Source organism: Gopherus flavomarginatus, chromosome 3 (assembly GCF_025201925.1).
Source record: "Gopherus flavomarginatus isolate rGopFla2 chromosome 3, rGopFla2.mat.asm, whole genome shotgun sequence".
Taxonomy (NCBI): domain Eukaryota; kingdom Metazoa; phylum Chordata; order Testudines; family Testudinidae; genus Gopherus; species Gopherus flavomarginatus.
The window spans coordinates 136519-155702 of record NC_066619.1 but is presented as its reverse complement, the minus strand read 5'-3'; the positions used below and the strand labels follow the sequence as shown (position 1 = coordinate 155702).

Here is a 19184-nt window from a genome sequence, read left to right as displayed (position 1 = left end):
AAGCTAATGTAGTGTCCATCATTTAAAAAGGGAAGGAGTAGGATCTGGGGAAGTACAGGCCAGTCAGCCTGACCTCAGTCCCTGGAAAAATCATGGACCAAGTCCTCAAAGAATCAATTTTGAAGCACTTAGAGGAGAGGAAAGTAATCAGGAACAGTCAGCATGGATTCACTAAGGGCAAGTCATGCCTGACTAACCTAATTGCCTTCTATGAGGAAATAACTGGGCCTGTAGACGAGAGGAAAGCAGTGGACATGTTATTCCTTGACTTAGGAAAGCTTTTGATATGGTCTCCCACAGTATTCTTGCCAACAAGTATGGATTGGATGAATGGACTATAAGGTGGATAGAAAGCTGGCTAGATTATTGGGCTCAACAGGTCGTGATCAATGGCTACATATCTAGTTGTCAGCCGGTATCAAGTGGAGTGCCCCAAGGGTCGGTCCTGGAACCAGTTTTGTTCAATATTTTCATTAATGACCTGGAGGATGGCGAGGACTGCACCCTCTGCAAGTTTGCAGATGACACCTAACTGGGACAAGTGGTAGATACGCTGGAGGGTAGGGACAAGATACAGAGGAACCTAGACAAATTAGAGGATTGGGCCAAAAGAAATCTGATGAGGTTCAACAAGGACAAGTGTAGAGTCCTGCACTTAGGACGGAAGAATCCCATGCACTGCTACAAACTAGGGACCGAGTGGCTAGGCAGCAGTTCTGCAGAAAAGGACTGCAGTTACAGTGGATGAGAAGTTGGATATGAGTCAATAGTGTGCCCTTGTTGCCAAGAAGGCCAATGGCATTTTGCGCTGTTTAAGTAGGAGCTTTGAAAGCAAAATTGAGGGACGTGATCATTCCCTTCTATTCAGCATTGGTGAGGCCTCATCTAGAGTACAGATGCTCCCCAAATTACGTAAGCGTTCCATTATGCCTTCCGTAACTTGAATTTTGTGTAATCAGAAACTTATACCCGACCGTTACGACAAAAAAGGAAAAAAACTCCTATTTCTAGCTTACAGAACTTTTTCTGTAAGTGTGGATTTGCGTAATTTGAGTTTGCGTAACCTGGGGGGCCTCTGTACTGTGTCCAGTTTTGGGCCCCACACTACAAGGAGGATGTGGAAAAACTGGAAAGAGTCCAGCAGAGGGCAATAAAAATGATTAGGGGGCTGGAACACACGACTTATGAGGAGTGACTGAGGGAAGTGGGATTATTTAGTCTGCAGAAGAGAAGAATGAGGGGGATTTGATAGCTGCTTTCAACTACCTGAAAGAGGATTCCAAAGAGGATGGATCTAGACCAGTGGTTCCCAAAAACTTTAGCAGCCTGTGAACCCCTTTCACTAGCACAGCAAGTCTAGCAAACCCCCTCTTAAAAATAAATATTTCCAGGGATTTTCTCCTTTACCTGAGTATAAATTATAAAGCAGTGATCTTGGAAATATAACATTTGTTTTACGACATGCTATTATTAATCATTACAGTATTTTTATTACATTATGAAAACGTCAACACTCTTCCAAGATCTCACTTTCGTAGCTTGTATCACTTTGAATAAGCCCGTTATACGACAAGGCTCCTATGTTTCTTCAAGGAGTATCAGATGTGAAAGAGCATGAAGGTATTTAAGAAGCCAATTCAGAAGAGTTCCTCCTACACAAGCATTCAGATCTTGAGCAGTCCAGGCAAACAGCGCACATTACAACAAAGCTTAAACTTGTTCTTCATAATAATTTTAAAAACAATACTAGCTGCCTATTTACTTTTAAAAACAGCAAAAAATATTCACCTCCCTTTCCGTTTTTTTTATAAGAAGTCTTGAAGTTTAAATCTCAGAGTGATAGATATGCTTGCTTTGATCTGCGCACAAGCGACCACGGAGCTTAGCGAACAGGAGCTGCTAACATGGAGTTTCGCAAGGGAGTTTGGAAGGGGAGTAGGGGTCCCTTGTCGGTCTCATCTGTGACCCATTGGTCCCCTGAACCTATAAACCAAGCCACATCCAAAACCTTTCCATTTAAAGCAGAGCAGAGCGGACAGGGAGCTGCAGATGGGAATTTGAGAGAGTTTGACAGATGGAGGCTTACGATGGTGAGGAGGACCCGCAACACCTGTGGCAGCACTGCTTCTGTCTCCTCCACCTGCGCCTGTAGCCAGACAGAGCACCAAAGCATGGATGCTTTTACCCAGTTTCTGGTGTGGGCTTGCAAAGACTGTAACTTGCAATTTCCACTTACTGATATCCAGGCTGGGGGTGGCATCCAATGTGAAAGGTGCCTACTAGTGGAATCTCTCAGGCAGCAGGTGGGAGAGCTACAGGAGGAGGTGGCTAGGCTGAGGAACATCCATATCCATGAGCAATTCCTGGACAGTATCCATGTGGAGACAGCTGACGTAGCTGTCCCAATTCACAGGACTACTGACACATCAGTGGAGGAGGAGATGGCTCAGGGTGGACACTGGCAGCTGGTTACTTCTGGCAGCAGGCAGTGCTCCACCCCTGCTGCGAACCCTCCTGCTGTGGTAATAGATAACCGTTATGCTCTTCTTGATACAGGAGAGAAGGAATCACCCTCAACAGTTAAGGAGGCGAAGCCTCGTACCCGTAAGGCTGGGAGGTCTGCTGCCACCACTGATAATAAGAAACGTAGGGTAGTGGTGGTTGGAGACTCTCTGCTGAGGGGGACGGAGACACCTATCTGTCGCCCTGACCGTTCATCCCGGGAGGTATGCTGCCTGCCAGGGGCCCGTATCCGAGATGTTACAGAGGCATTGTCGAGGATTATCCGGCCTTCTGACTACTGCCCCATGCTACTCATCCATGTGGGCACAAATGATACTGTGAGGTGTGACACTGAGCAGATCAAGAGTGACTACAGGGCTCTGGGAGTATGGGTTAAGGAGTTTGGAGCGCAGGTGGTATTCTCTTCGATTCTTCCTGTCGAAGGTAGGGGCTGGGCAGAGACAGATGCATCATGGAGGTGAATGCCTGGCTGTGAAGATGGTGTCGCCAGGAGGGCTTTGGCTTCCTCGACCACGGGATGCTATTCGAGGAAGGACTGCTAGGCACAGATGGCGTGCACCTTTCAAGGAGGGGAAAGGCCTTATTTGCGCACAGACTGGCTAACCTAGTAAGGAGGGCTTTAAACTAGGTTCGACGGGGACAGGTGAGCAAAGCCCACAGGTAAGTGGGGAACAAGATCTGGGAGATGGGTTGGAAACAGGAGGGAGCACGGGCTATAATGGCAGAGAGAAAGGAGGGTCAGGGCAAAGCTGGGAGGCAAGATCAAACCAGTATCTTAGATGCCTATATACAAATGCAAGAAGTATGGGTAATAAGCAGGAAGAACTGGAAGTGCTAGTAAATAAATACAACTATGACATTGTTGGCATTACTGAAACTTCGTGGGATAATACACACGACTGGAATGTTGGTGTGGATGGGTATAGTTTGCTCAGGAAGGATAGACAGGGGAAAAAGGGAGGAGGTGTTGCCTTATATATTAAAAATGTACACACTTGGACTGAGGTGGAGATGGACATAGGAGATGGAAGTGTTGAGAGTCTCTGGGTTAAGCTAAAAGGGGTAAAAAATACGAGTGATGTCGTGCTGGGAGTCTACTACAGGCCACCTAATCAGGTGGAAGAGGTGGATGAGGCTTTTTTCAAACAACTAACAAAATCATCCAAAGCCCAAGATTTGGTGGTGATGGGGGACTTCAACTATCCAGATATATGTTGGGAAAATAACACCGCGGGGCACAGACTATCCAATAACTTCCTGGACTGCATTGCAGACAACTTTTTATTTCAGAAAGTTGAAAAAGCTACTGGGGGGAAGCTGTTCTAGACTTGATTTTTAACAAATAGGGAGGAACTTGTTGAGAATTTGAAAGTAGAAGGAAGCTTGGGTGAAAGTGATCATGAAATCATAGAGTTTGCAATTCTAAGGAAGGGTAGAAGGGAATACAGCAAATTAGAGACAATGGATTTCAGGAACGCGGATTTTGGTAAGCTCAGAGAGCTGATAGCTAAGGTCCCATGGGAATCAAGACTGAGGGGAAAAACAACTGAGGAGAGTTGGCAGTTTTTCAAAGGGACGCTATTAAGGGCCAAAAAGCAAGCTATTCCAATGGTTAGGAAAGAGAGAAAATGTGGCAAAAGACCACCTTGGCTTAACCACGAGATCTTGCGTGACCTACAAAATAAAAAGGCGTCATATAAAAAATGGAAACTAGGTCAGATTACAAAGGACGAATATAGGCAAATAACACAGGAATGCAGAGGCAAGATTAGAAAGGCAAAGGCACAAAATGAGCTCAAACTAGCTATGGGAATAAAGGGAAACAAGAAGACTTTTTATCAATACATTAGAAGCAAGAGGAAGACCAAGGACAGGGTAGGCCCACTGCTCAGTGAGGAGGGGGAAACAGTAACGGGAGACTTGGAAATGGCAGAGATGCTTAATGACTTCTTTGTTTCGGTCTTCACTGAGAAGTCTGAAGGAATGTCTAATATAGTGAATGCTTACGGGAAGAGGGTAGGTTTAGAAGATAAAATAAAAAAAGAGCAAGTAAAAAATCACTTAGAAAAGTTAGATGCCTGCAAGTCACCAGGGCCTGATGAAATGCATCCTAGAATACTCAAGGAGTTAATAGAGGAGGTATCTGAGCCTCTAGCTATTATCTTTGGGAAATCATGAGAGACGGGGGAGATTCCAGAAGACTGGAAGGGGGCAAATATAGTGCCCATCTATAAAAAGGGAAATAAAAACAACCCAGGAAACTACAGACCAGTTAGTTTAACTTCTGTGCCAGGGAAGATAATGGAGCAGATAATTAAAGAAATCATCTGCAAACACTTGGAAGGTGGTAAGGTGATAGGGAATAGTCAGCATGGATTTGTAAAGAACAATTCGTGTCAAACTAATCTGATAGCATTCTTTGATAGGACAACGAGCCTTGTGGATAAGGAAGAAGCCGTGGATGTGATATACCTAGACTTTAGTAAGGCATTTGATACGGTCTCGCATGATATTCTTATAGATAAACTAGGCAAGTACAATTTAGATGGAGCTACTATAAGGTGGGTGCATAACTGGCTGGATAACCGTACTCAGAGAGTAGTTATTAATGGCTCCCAATCCTGCTGGAAAGGTATAACAAGTGGGGTTCCGCAGGGGTCTGTTTTGGGACCGGCTCTGTTCAATATCTTCATCAACGATTTAGATGTTGGCATAGAAAGTACGCTTATTAAGTTTGCAGACGATACCAAACTGGGAGGGATGGCAACTGCTTTGGAGGACAGGGTCAAAATTCAAAATGATCTGGACAAATTGGAGAAATAGTCTGAGGTAAACAGGATGAAGTTCAATAAAGATAAATGCAAAGTGCTCCACTTAGGAAGGAACAATCAGTTTCACACATACAGAATGGGAAGAGACTGTCTAGGAAGGAGTATGGCAGAAAGAGATCTAGGGGTCATAGTAGATCACAAGCTTAATATGAGTCAACAGTGTGATACTGTTGCAAAAAAAGCGAACGTGATTCTGGGATGCATTAACAGGTGTGTTGTAAACAAGACACGAGAAGTCATTCTTCCGCTTTACTCTGCGCTGGTTAGGCCTCAACTGGAGTATTGTGTCCAGTTCTGGGCACCGCATTTCAAGAAAGATGTGGAGAAACTGGAGAGGGTCCAGAGAAGAGCAACAAGAATGATTAAAGGTCTTGAGAACATGACCTATGAAGGAAGGCTGAAGGAATTGGGTTTGTTTAGTTTGGAAAAGAGAAGACTGAGAGGGGACATGATAGCAGTTTTCAGGTATCTAAAAGGGTGTCATCAAGAGGAGGGAGAAAACTTGTTCACCTTAGCCTCCAATGATAGAACAAGAAGCAATGAGCTTAAACTGCAGCAAGGGAGATTTAGGTTGGACATTAGGAAAAAGTTCCTAACTGTCAGGGTAGTTAAACACTGGAATAGATTGCCTAGGGAAGTTGTGGAATCTCCATCTCTGGAGATATTTAAGAGTAGGTTAGATAAATGTCTATTAGGGATGGTCTAGACAATATTTGGTCCTGCCATGAGGGCAGGGGACTGGACTCGATGACCTCTCGAGGTCCCTTCCAGTCCTAGAGTCTATGAGCTCTTGGAAGTCCAGTGGCTGTGGGCTGCTGGCCCCATGCTGCCCAGGGTCCTTCGGGACAGCTCTGTCTGATATTAGGGATTTTCGCCCCCCCATCCCCTCGAAAACCCCCTGTAACATTTTATGAACCTTAGTTTGGGAACCACTGATCTAGACTGTTCTCAGTGGTACCAGATGACAGAACAAGGAGTAATGGTCTCAAGTTGCAGTGGGGGAGGTTTAGGTTGGATATCAGGAAACACTATTTCACTAGGAGGGTGGTGAAGCACTGGAATGGGTTACCTGGGGAGGTAGTGGAATCTCCTTCCTTAGAGGTTTTTAAGATCAGGCTTGACAAAGCCCTGGTTGGGATGATTTAGTTGGCGATTGGTCCTGCTTTGAGCAGGAGGTTGGACTAGATGACATCCTGAGGTCCCTTCCAACCCTGATATTCTACACTGCCCCCCAACAAGCCAGATCTAATGCAGTGTGCAAGTGGGCCTGTGGGAGAAGTGGTGCTATCAGATCAACAGGTAGAAAAATAAGTCTAGTACCTGTGTTTTGATAAACTGGGGTGGAGAGTAACGTGGGTGTCAGGCTAGAGAGAAAAAAGTTGTAGTAACTGAAACAGGAGAGTCTGAGGAAGAGTTTTAGCTTTGAGGAGAGAGAAGACGGATCAGGTTTTTGATACAATAAAGCAGGATTTGGTGGCTACCAGGATGTGAGTGGTTGAGAGAGAAAAGTATTGGTCTGTAGCCCCAGCCCATCTTCTGCTCCAACTTTGAACCTGGCTTTGAACTGAATAACCTGCTGTTGGTTAAAACCCACATAAGGAGCATGGTGGAAGAGAAGAGGGCCTGAAGATACCAGTCACTCGGGCAATCTGGTGCATTCCTGGGACAACTCCTAATTCTTCTGTAGCGTCTTTAGAATCAGGGATAGGAGTCCCCTCTGCTGTGTCAGTCAGGTGTAGCATAAGAGGCACCCAAAGAATGGAAGGACCCCAGCAGTGAACCTCATCTACCCTTCAACATGGATTTAAAAACCATTCCTAATATAAATATTCCCCAAACCTCACACGGGTCCCCAGTGGGAGCACAATCTTGTCTCACTCCTCTGAGCCTCTCACTCGACTCACCGCTGAAGCCTTCAGCCACCCCTTGGAGGCTTCACTCACTCTCAGGGCCCCATTGTTCTCCTGGGACTGGAAGGTCACATTGCCCAGAGACAGGACTCCGGCCAGGATTGCCTGCATGTCCACCTGCTCCTAAAATACACAACAGAGACGGTTTGGGGCTGTCACCCACAGATGTGTTTGGGCATGTACATACACATGATGAGCAAGCAGCCCCCTTCCATTGGAACTTCAAACTTCCTACAGTGGTAGAGGGAGAGGAAGGTCAGGTGTGTGGCGGGGGGAGCTCTGCACTGAATCTGCCAGCCTGAGAGCAGCACAGCAAACTGAAGGAGGGAAGTAGAAGTGGAGCAAAATGGGCTGACTAAGCAGAGGGGGTGGAGATGGTGACAGAATGCCCACTGTACTCACCTGTTCCTGGAAGCCCACCATGTCCAGGGCATTACGCACCTCCCAGTACTTATGCTTCCAGCACTCAGCCACATCCTCTGTCCTGAACCATCCACTTATGTACCTGGGGAGACAAGTGAGTCAACCTGATATTATTTGTATTAGCGTACAGTCTACATACTGTGATGCTCTGTACCCCTGTATTCACCTCTTGCACACTATTATAATAATCTTTGCCTGAATATGCCTTGTGAGGTATCATTTGAAAACTCACTGGGCAATACTGTGCTCATAAAGTTATAAGATTCCACTGTATGGTGTTACTAAGATGTATTCCGATCTGTGAAGCAGCCAAACCATTTCCTCAGAGACAAAATACTTAGTCCTGCCTCTCGAGGTCCCTTCCAGTCCTACGAGTCTTTGAAAGGACAAACTGACACCTCAGCCAGATGTAAATAGGCCAAACAGGCCATCACTCACTAAATGGCTATACATTGGCAGGAAAAGCCACATGAGCAAAAAAATCTACATCTTAAAAAGTAATAGCCTGGGGTTTCCGTTCACAAAGATTTTTTGTCTCCTGAACCTCAGCTGGAGATGCAACTCAAAGAAGGTAAAGAACAATAACAAGGGAGGGAAGATACCCCACATCATTCTTCCCTTTCTCTCTGCCCACAGTGTCCATGGTACCTGACAAACAAAGGAAGGGGCAGAGATCCTGACTGTAATACTGCTGAAACGTGGTGAGAGAGACCTTGCTTTGAATTCACTCAAGTTTGTTGTTAGGCATTAGTTGTGTTTTACTTTTATTTTTATTGTAACCAATTCTAAAAACCTTTATACCAAATGAGTTGTATTCAATTAAAATCTATCCTTTTGAAATTAATAAATTTGTTTTAGTGTTTTATCTAAACCTGTGTATTTGAATTGAAGTGTATGGGAAACTCCATTTGCACATTTTATTTTATATTAATAAAATGACAGACTTCATATGAGCTTGTGCTGTCCAGAAGAGAGCTGGGCAGTACAAGGCACACATCTCTGCAGAAAGCCTGGGACTGGGAGTTTGCTGATGTTGCTCTGTAGTGTAATTCAAGAGTAGCTGGCTACGGCACTCATACAATATAAACTGAGAATAACTTACATGCTGGAAGCTGTGTGTGAACAGACCAGGAGTGATAGCTCTCACAGCAAGGCAACGTAAAAGGCACCCCATGTAGGAGAGCTGATGGGACACAGCTGTTCAGTCCAGATTGTACCCTGAGTACATCACACGTCTCATATGAAAGCATTGTGCAGGACAGTCTCAGTGAGTCAGTCCCTGCCCCACAGAGACAGCGCAGACATAGGGTAGGGGGAGCAGAGGTACAGAAAAGGGAGTGATTTCCCCAGGTCACTGGCAGAGCCAGGAACAGAACGCAAGTCTCCTGAGTCCCAGACCAGCATCCCATCGATTAGACCACTTCTCCGTTCAGAGCCCAGCTCCAGCCTTCCATGACAATCCCCCAACCCTGTGCTCTCCTCTCATTACCTAACCCTTACACCAAGTCAAATCCTCTTCCCCACTCTCTCCCATATGGGGCTGTAGGAGCCCCTTATTCTGACCTCCACTCCACTGAGAAGCCAGAGCAGGACCTGACACTCACGTACCTGTACAATGAGGGATCTAGCAGCCCATACATGTCTTTTTCCTCTGCAGTGAGCCCAGCAAACATATAGTAGAAGACATGGAAATTTCTTTCTCCAGCATCTTGTTGCACTACACGAGACTTCTCTAGCAGATATTCACTCAGCTTGGCACCCTTCACTACATGGGGAAGGGGCAGAAGGAAAGAAAATCAGCACACAGATAGCAGCTTCCACACACCCAGAGACCTAGTCCTAGGTCTCACCTGTACTCCTTTGGAACCTCAACTGCATGTATTTTCCAAAGCGGCTGCTGTTGTCATTCATCACTGTTTGTGCATTGCCAAAAGCTTCGAGCAATGGGTTCACCTGGAAGGGAAATGTACAGAGTTGATGGGGACGTCTAAGCAACATGGAACCCTTAATGTTCCTTCCCATCTACAATGGCCCAACTAGGTTGCAGAAGGTATCAGAGGTATCTTGCGAAACAGCCTCATGGCCTCTTGAGGAGCCAAAGAGAAAAAAAAATATGTGAGTCACTCAAATGCAGCTGGAAATGCACACAGCAGCAAACTAATCCAATGCAACCATGGACTGTATAAGCAAAGGCACCACATCCTGGAGCAAGGAGGAGACAGCGTCAGGTCCTGGAGAGAACCCTTAGGATTCTGCCCTCAGCCCCTCAATCCCAGAAGCCTCCCACTCCCACCAATCAGTGAGGGTGAGGAGGGGTCCCTCTCATAGATGGCCCCAGATGGGATACTGTGTGCAGGTTTGGGGAACTCAATGACAGAAAGATAGACTCACTGTGGGAAGTTTACAGCAGAGAGAGAAATTAATATGGGGCAGAAGGACTGAGTTATAGGACTCAGAAAAGAAATCTGTCAAGCTTGGCTAATAATGATGGGATGGAAGGGCCCCGTCACATGATCATCTGCAAATATGAGAAAGCTCCACTACAGGTTGCCCTGTGCCCCCAACCTCCTGTATTGACTCACCTGCAAGTTCCAATACTCCAGCTGCAATTCATAGATTTTAAAGCCAGAAGGGACCATTATGATCCTCTAATTTGGCCTCCTGCATAAGAGGCTAGAGAAACTCTCCCAGTAATCACTCCATCAAGCCCCTAACTTCTGGTTGAGCTATAGCACCTCCTTTTAATTCAAGACTAGATATCTTTTTTTTTTCTTTTAAATACTGTATTTCAAGAGATGAAGAACACATCACATACTTATGTCAGTTGTTCCAATGGTTAATTGCCCTCACTGTTAAATATGTTTCATAGTGGTAGCCATGTTAGTCTGTATCAGCAGAAAGAACGAGAAGTACTTGCGGCACCTTAAGGTCCCACAAGTACTTCTCGTTCTTTTTCTTAAATGTGTGTATTTTATTTCCAGCCTGAATTTGTCTAGCTTCAGGGTCCAGAAACTGGATCTTGTTATGCCTTTGTTTGTTAGATTAAAGAGACCTCTGCTATCAGAAATCTCTTTCCCCTCACGTAGGTAAATGTAGGCAATGATCAAGTTACCTATTTAACTTCTCTTCTCTTGGATAAACTAAATAAATAGACTTAGCTATCATAGAACCATAGAATACTAAGGTTGGAAGAGACCTCAGGAGGTCATCTAGTTCACCCCTCTTCTCAAAGCAGGACCAACACCAATTAAATCATCCCAGCCAAGGCTTTGTCAAGCCTCTAAGGATAGCAATTCCATCATTTCCCTAGGTAACCCATTCCAGTGCTTCACCACCCTCCTAGTGAAATAGTGTTTCCTAATATCCAACCTAGACCTCCCCCACAGCAACTTGAGACCATTACCCCTTGTTCTGTCATCTGTCACCACTGAGGACAGCCTAGCTCCATTCCCCCTCCCCTCACTCTTCTCTTCTGCAGACTAAATAACCCAGTTCCCTCAGCCTCTCCTCATAAGTCATGTGCCCCAGCCCCCTAATCATTTTTGTTGTCCTCCGCTAGACTCTCTCCAATTTGCCCATATTCCTTCTGTAGTGGGGGGACCAAAACTGGACGCAATACTCTAGATGTGGCCTCACCAGTGCCGAATAGAGGGGAATAATCACCTCCCTTGATCAGCTGGCAATGCTCCTACTAATACAGCCCAATATGCCGTTGGTCTTCTTGGTAGCAAGGGTACACTGCTGACTCATATCCAGCTTCTCGCCCATTGTAATCCCCAGGTCCTTTTCTGCAGAACTGCTGCATAGCCAGTAGATCCCCAGCCTAAAGAGTTTCTTTAGTCTCTCACTGTAAGGCAGGTTTTCCTGACCTTGAATCATTTTTGTAGCTCTCTTCGGCCTGGTCTACACTACGCGTTTAAACCAATTTTAGCAGCGTTAAACCGGTTTAACATTGTACCCGTCCACACTACGAGGCCCTTTATATCGATATAAAGGGCTCTTTATATCGGTTTCTGTACTCCTCCCCGACAAGAGGAGTAGCGCTAAAATTGGTATTACCATATCGGATTAGGGTTAGTGTGGCAGCAAATCGACGGTATTGGCCTCCGGGCGGTATCCCACAGTGCACCACTGTGACCGCTCTGGACAGCAATCTCAGCTCGGATGCAGTGGCCAGGTAAACAGGAAAAGCCCTGCAAAATTTTGATTTTCATTTCCTGTTTGCCCAGCGTGGAGCTCCAATCAGCGCGGGTGGCAATGCAGTCCCAAATCCAAAAAGGGCTCCAGCATGGACCGTACGGGAGATAATGAATCTGATCATTGTATGGGAAAACAAATCTGTTCTATCAGAGCTCTGTTACAGAAGACGAAATGCCAAAGCATTTGAAAAAAAAATCTACAGGCTACACAGTGCTGCGTGACAAGCGTAACGGGAAGCCAGAGACTCAAACAGACGCTCATGGAGGGAGGGAGCGGGTACTGAAGACTCCAGCTATCCCACAGTCCACAGCCGTCTCCGAAAAGTATTTGCATTCTTGGCTGAGCTCCCAATGCCTGTAGGGTCAAACACATTGTCCGGCGTGGTTCAGGGAATAGCTCGTCAATTTACTCCCTCCCCCCACCACGTGAAAGAAAAGGGAAAGAAATCGTTTCTTGACTTCTTTCAGTGTCACCCTATGTCTATTGAATGCTGCTGGTAGACGCGATGCTGCAGCAGTGAAGAGCAGTATCCGCTCCTCCTCCATCCCTGGTGGCAGACGGTACAATATGACTGATATCAGTCATCACTATCAGCCCGTAAGTGTTCCTGGCTTGCCTCAGGTGAGGTCGGCTGGGGGCGCCTGGGTAAAAATAGGAATGATTCCTAGTCATTCCCAGTAGATGGGACAGAACGGCTGGTAACCGTCCTCATCATAGCAACTGGGGCTGAGCTCCATCAGCCCCCTCCCTTTCCTGTTTAAAGAAAAGATTCTGTACTGCCTGGACTATCACAGCAGTGGGACGCTGGGCTCCTCTCCTCCGCACCACTTAATGTCCTGCCTGGACTGTCATAGCACCAGGAGGCTGCCTCCCCCTCATTTTATCTCACTAACAAGTCACTGTTTCTTATTCCTGCATTCTTTATAACTTCATGACACAAACGGGGGGGACACTGCCACGGTAGCCCAGGAAGGTTGGGGGAGGAGGGAAGCAACGGGTGGGGTTGTTGCAAGGGCACCCCCCGTGAATGGCATGCAGCTCATCATTTCTGCGGGATCTGACACGGAACAGCTGTACTCTCTGATATACTGCTTCTCTAGTACACTTGCCCCAAATTCTAGGCAGGACTGACTCTATTTTTAGAAACCATAAAGGAGGGATTGACTCGGGGAGTCATTCCCAGTTTTGCTTTTGCGCCCCCGGCCGACCTCAGCCAGGGGCACCCATGATAGCAGCAGACAGCACAGAAAGACAGATAACCGTCATCTCATTGCCAAATTACCCTGGCAGCAGACGGTACAGAACGACTGGTAACCATCTCTGCTATCATGCAAAAGCAAATGAATGCTGCTGTGTAGCGCTGGAGTATCACCTCTGTCCGCAGCATCCAGTACACATGCAGTGACTGTAAAAAAAAAAAAAAAAAAAAAAAAAAAAAAAAAAAAGCTGAACAGGCTCCATGGTTGCCATGCTATAGCATCTGCCAGGACAATCCAGGGAAAAAGGGCGCGAAATGATTGTCTGCCGTTGCTTTCCCGGAGGAAGGAATGACTGACGACATTTACCCAGAACCACTCGCGACAATGATTTTTGCCCCATCAGCCACTAGGCTCTCAACCCAGAATTCTAAGGGGCGGGGGAGACTGCGGAACTATGGGATAGCTACGGAATAGCTACCCACAGTGCAACGCTCCGGAAATCGACGCTAGCCTCGGACCATGGATGCACACCGCTGAATTAATGTGCTTAGTATGGCCGCGTGCACTCGACTTTATACAATCTGTGTTATAAAACCGGCTTATGTAAAATCGGAATTATCCCGTAGTGTAGACGTACCCTTCTGAACCTTTTCCAATTTGTCAGCATCCTTTTGGAGGAGTGGACACCAGAACTGAACACACTATTCCAGTAATGGTTTCGTTAATGCTGTATATAGAAGCAATGCCACCTCCCTGTTTCTACTTGATACTCCCCTCCACATACATTCAATGATCATATTTGCCCTCTTAGCTACAGCATCTTTACTGACTGCATTCCATACCAGCCTTACCATGATTTTGACTGGGATCAACATCAGGCTAACCAGCCTATGACCAGGGACATACTGTTTATTCTTTTTAAATATTGACACAACATTGGATATTTTCTAGTCCACTGGACTAGACTGTTCCCCAGTGTTCCAAGATTTAATAAAAAATAATGGTTCAGAGAACTCCTTAGAGGATTCTTTTAATATTCTTAGATACAACTTATCTGGTCCTGCTGACTTAGAAATCTTTAACTTGAACAGATGCTGTTCAACATCCTCCCTAATTACTGACGGAATAGAAATTATTTCAGTAATCAGTAGATCATCCTGCTTCTTGCCAAATATTTAAGGAACTCGTGTCTTGTCTACATCATGACTGAAAATCTAGTATTGGATTTTACTATTGCTAAGATTTCATTTACCCTGTGCTTTTGCCAGTACCAGGTGACTCATCTGTAGAACCCCCTGAGCCAACTATGAGTTGCTCTGTGGCCACCCCTCGGTCTATCTCCCCACATTCTGTTTCAGTGATTCACCTGCAGTATCTGCTGCTCCAGCTGTGAGTTGCCCTTGCACAGGTGCATGATGTGTTGCAGCAGCAGCTTTACACTCTCGGTTTTCCCTGCACCACTCTCTCCACTGTCAAAAAAGAGCAGAGGGTGAGGACAGGAAACTCTACCAACACTAGGACGCAGCTGCTGTTCCCCTTATGCCTCAGTGCATCTCCCCTTTCTCTGAACCAACACCCCCCATGTACCAATACTACTGCACAGCTCCAAGTGCCTCCTACTGGCAGTGCCCACATTAGCACTACCTTGACCCATCCCCCCATGGCAACTGGTTCTATAGGGCACTGATCCCCTAGTAAGCCTCCACACACAGTGTAGCAATTTAACACTCTCCACTTGAAATTGTTCCCTGACACTAGGGATGGAGGGCTCTTACCCACACTGACATTGTCTCCCACCTACTTGTGAACTTGACCCACTGGGCAGCCCCTTAAGCAGTGGGGCCAAAAGGAATTTCTCAGTGTCCCCAGCTCTTGGCAAAGAGCGAGGAATGACCTTGAAAGGCACCTGTCTCACTGAATCCGTCACATATACTAGGCATTCCCTCCCCTCCTCACCCTTACAAGCAGAACTCGTCCCACTGCTTCAATGTCCTTAATTGGGCTGTGGTCCCGTGACAGGTCATGTGCACTAGGACTTCATCCTGTGTGAAGATCTGTCAGTAACAGAGCAGAAGCAGGAAACAGCACACACACTCCAAAGGGCAGGACTGTTTACACACCTGGGCACTGCACTTTGTGTCCCAGGTGTGGCTTCTGCTCTGCAGCTCTCTGTGGCTACAGGGTGTAGCGGAGGGGTGATGTACAGTCTACTGGAGTGCTGGGACAAGTAGACTCCTGGGATTCAGGTGTGTGGGGGGGGACTGGTGACCTGAACTCCTCTCTAAATAAGACACAGGACAGCAGCAAAGGAGAAAGGGAGACCATCTTGGTTTGACATGCACCAGGCTGGACAGAAATCTAGGGTCAACACACAGCCAGGTGGTTGGGTGTTGCTCTGGTATATGAGGGAGGGGGACAGTGTGCCAGTTTGGCACTCAGCAAAGAGGAAAAGTCTCAGCCTTCTGTTACTGGGTTACAGAGACACACCAGTTTCCAAAAGGGGGTTGTGACCCACCCAGACTTCCATTGGATGCTTGTGGCCCTACACAGTAATCACTAAAACCACCTTCTCTTTATGGTATTTCTAGGACACTCATCATCTATGCACTTAAGCACTAAACAGCTACAAAGAAACTGAGGGCATTTATCTTCCCATTATTATTTATATTTTGTGGCATTATCTAGGAGCCCCAGCCATGGATTAGGGCCCCCAGTGTGCTAGGTATCACACAAACATAGAATAAAAAGACAGAATGTAAGCTCTAGGAATCAGGAACTATGTAGTGCCTGCCCTTCCCCAGGTCGCAGGGTTGGGGCAGCTGGTTAGTTTTAACGGGAGCCACGGCTGAGGAAAGGCTCTGTAGGTCTCAACACTGCCCTCTGAAAGGCAGTTCCATCACCACAGCCTGCTGCTGAGACAACTCTGTCCCCCGTATTGTGCACGCTGAATACAGCTACCTGAGGCTACCTCTCAGTTGGCCAGGCCCTAGAGCAAAGTATATTAGGGCAAGGACTTAATTTAGCTCTGACACCAGCAGGAATGGAGACAGTGGAATTCAGAGAACAGGGCAACATGATCATATCTACCTTTGTTACTTAGGAGATGGCTGTTACGCAATGCGCCAGCTGAAGTCTCTGAGACACGTCTGCATTCAGACCCAGCAGAGAGTCAGTTGCAGTGACTAATCTGGGTAGTGAGGAACGTACAGATCACAGAGGCCATACTATTTCCTGGTCAGCTGAAGATGGGACCTCTCATCTGTGTGACAATGTGTATGCCCAGAAGCAATGGAATAAAACACTGCCCCAAAACTACATGCTACTTCGACGGGCTATGTATAAGGCTGTGAATCATTCATGCAGGTCATGGAAGTCATGGCTTCTGTGACTTTCTGTGACCGCTGTGAATTCTGCAGTGCTGGTGCAGCTGACCCCAGGACCACCCTGGCAGCTGGGGAAGCCCCGGGGCAGCTGCACTGGCCACTGCTCTGGCAGCCCCAGGCAGCTGATCCCCAGCACTGTCCTGGAGCAGTGGTTTGGGACAAGAGGCGGTGGGGTCCCAGGCCACCTCCTGGGGCCCCAGGCCGTCCTCTGCCCAAACCAGCATTGGCAGGGTCCTGGGCCCTCCCCTGCCCAGACCAGCAGTGGAGGCAGTGGAGCCCCAAGCTGTCCCCTGCTCATACTGGTGGCGGTGGCAGGGGGACCTGGGGCTATCCCCTGCAGCAGCAACTGGGGGCCCTGGGCCAGGCTGCCCTCCCGCAGCAGTCTTCAGGAGCACCCCTCTCCCAGCAGGTAAGATTTAGTCACAGGTATTTTTAGTAAAAGTCATGGACAGGTTACAGGGCCATGACTTTTTCTTTATTGCCTGTGACCTGTCCATGACTTTTACTAAAAATATCCATGACTAAAACGTAGCCTTAGCTATGTGTAACAAGGGTGCCTTCCCTTCCACCTGATCTTTGTTCACACTAAGTGTTCTCAGTGATTGCCTTTGCTGTTTGCAGATAACACAAACCATGAACTTCCTGTTCTAGCACTGGAGAAGCTAGTTAATAACCTGATTAACATATATATATTAGAGCCCTACCAAATTCACCATCCATTTTGGTCAATTTCACGGTCATAGGATTTTTAAAATCATACATTTCATAATTTCAGCCATTTAAATCTGAAATTTCATGGTGTTGTAATCGTAGGGGTCCAGACCCAAAAAAGTTGGGGGGGGGGGATCACAAGGTTTTGTGCAGGGGACTGCAATACTGCTAACCTAACTTCTGCACTGTGGCTGGTGGCAGCGCTGCCTTCGGAGCTCGGCAGCTGGAGAGTGGCGGCTGCTGGCTGGGAGTCCAGCTCTGAAGGCAGAGTCACTGCCAGTACCAGCGCAGAAGTAAGGATGGCATGATATGGTATTGCCATCCTTACTTCTGCACTGCTGACTAAAGAGCTGGGCCCTCAGCCAGCAGCTGTGCTCCCTCAGTCCTGTCCAAAGGGCTTTTGCCTCCAGCTGGTTCCTCTACTGCCCTGTACAGTTCCACTAAGTCTAATGATGACATCATGGGGTGCCCTGTTTTTCATGTCAGGGTTCCACAGCAAATTCACTCCATTTATAAGTATCTATCTATGTTATACTGCCCATTGCTGTAGTGTCTAGAGCACCCCAAGTCAATTAGATCTCCACAGCCAGATCTCTAAGGGGCTTGGGAGGTGGGAATGAGGGGGTGGTTTCTGCTCTTCTTCCTTCCTTGACTCTGTGGTTATAGGAGCCTTAACTTTGGGAATAAAGGTTTTATTTTGTTTTTTTTAATCCTCATTATACTAGTTACAGTAGGAGCTACTCTTCCCAAAGAGGAGGCACCTACAGCAAACTTTTCAGTGTGGAGATTGAGCTAATTGGGAGTCTGACCCACTTTGAACTACCTCACCCAAAAATATTTACTTTCAACTCTCATGCACTTCATCGTGGGTTTTGGCAGCTGTATTGCTCCAGAAAAACAGTGCCCTCAAATAGGTTGTGAATGGAGATGCGTTTGCAAATTAAGTTTGGTCCTGAACCACTGAGGACACTGAATATCAGAACCTCAAATAAGCAATGGAACAAGGCTGGGAAGCAGCTGAGGGATCAGACCACAGGTGTAAAGCATTTGCAGCAGCCCATCCCCTTGAGATGGCAGAGAGCTGGATTTTGCACACCGCTTCCATCTTTGCATTGCTTCTACAGATACAGTGAGTTACAGTTATCCAATCTGAAGGTGACAACAAGCAGATCACTGTAGCCAGGTCCTTGTCTGGAAAGAAAGGATGAGTTTCCTACTACTATTTCTCACCAATGATGCACCTAATTGTCCAGGCACACACTCCAAGAGTTGCCATCCATTCTCTAACTCAGAGCCTGATAATATTTATTACCCAAGTGATCTGTGATCCCAAAGCACATCTGCCCCAGACACATATATTCTTTCCCTGTCATTTCCTCTCCCTGGAAGCATTGTTCAATAAGACACATCTGGCTAAAACCCCAGGCCATCATCATACTGGGTCTCCCTTCAATTTTTGCAGAATTTAATACTGGATATTAGGAAAATCTATTTCACTAGGAGGGTGGAGAAGCACTGGAATGGGTTACCTAGGGAGGTGGTGGAATCTCCATCCTTAGAGATTCATAGAATATCATGGTTGGAAGGGTCTTTAGAAGGTTATCTAGTCCAACCCCCTGCTCAAAGCAGGACCAATCCCCAACTAAATCATCCCAGCCAGGGCTTTGTCAAGCCTGACATTAAAAGCCTCTAAGGAAGGAGATTCCACCACCTCCCTAGGGAACCCATTCCAGTGCTTCACCACCCTCCTAGTGAAAAAGTTTTTCCTAATATACAATTTGAGACCATTACTCTTTGTTCTGTCATCTGCCACCACTGAGAACAGTCTAGATCCATCCTCTTTGGAACCCCCTTTCAGGTAGTTGAAAGCAGCTATCAAATCCCCCCTCATTTTTCTCTTCTGCAGACTGAACAATCCCAGTTCCTTCAGGCTCTCCTCATAAATCACGTGCTCCAGCCCCCTAATCATTTTTGTTGCCCTCTGCTGAACTCTGTCCAGTTCTG

The 19184-nt window shown here is 46.7% G+C and overlaps 1 protein-coding gene across 4 annotated transcripts in view; it reads right to left on the bottom strand.

Annotated features, from left to right (window-relative positions):
* Window positions 1-19184, bottom strand: part of LOC127046482 (unconventional myosin-VIIa-like) — a 128895-nt gene that overhangs the window by 107701 nt on the left and 2010 nt on the right. For 3 of the 4 annotated variants that reach the window (XM_050943555.1, XM_050943556.1, XM_050943558.1), the window contains exons 4-8: window positions 14453-14555; window positions 9538-9640; window positions 9296-9452; window positions 7667-7769; window positions 7259-7387 (exon numbers count right to left, since the gene is read on the bottom strand). In XM_050943555.1, the coding sequence (XP_050799512.1) occupies window positions 7259-7387; window positions 7667-7769; window positions 9296-9452; window positions 9538-9640; window positions 14453-14555 (595 nt within the window). The remainder of the gene's footprint in view (window positions 1-7258; window positions 7388-7666; window positions 7770-9295; window positions 9453-9537; window positions 9641-14452; window positions 14556-19184) is intronic. The other variant, XM_050943557.1, reaches the window with a different exon arrangement.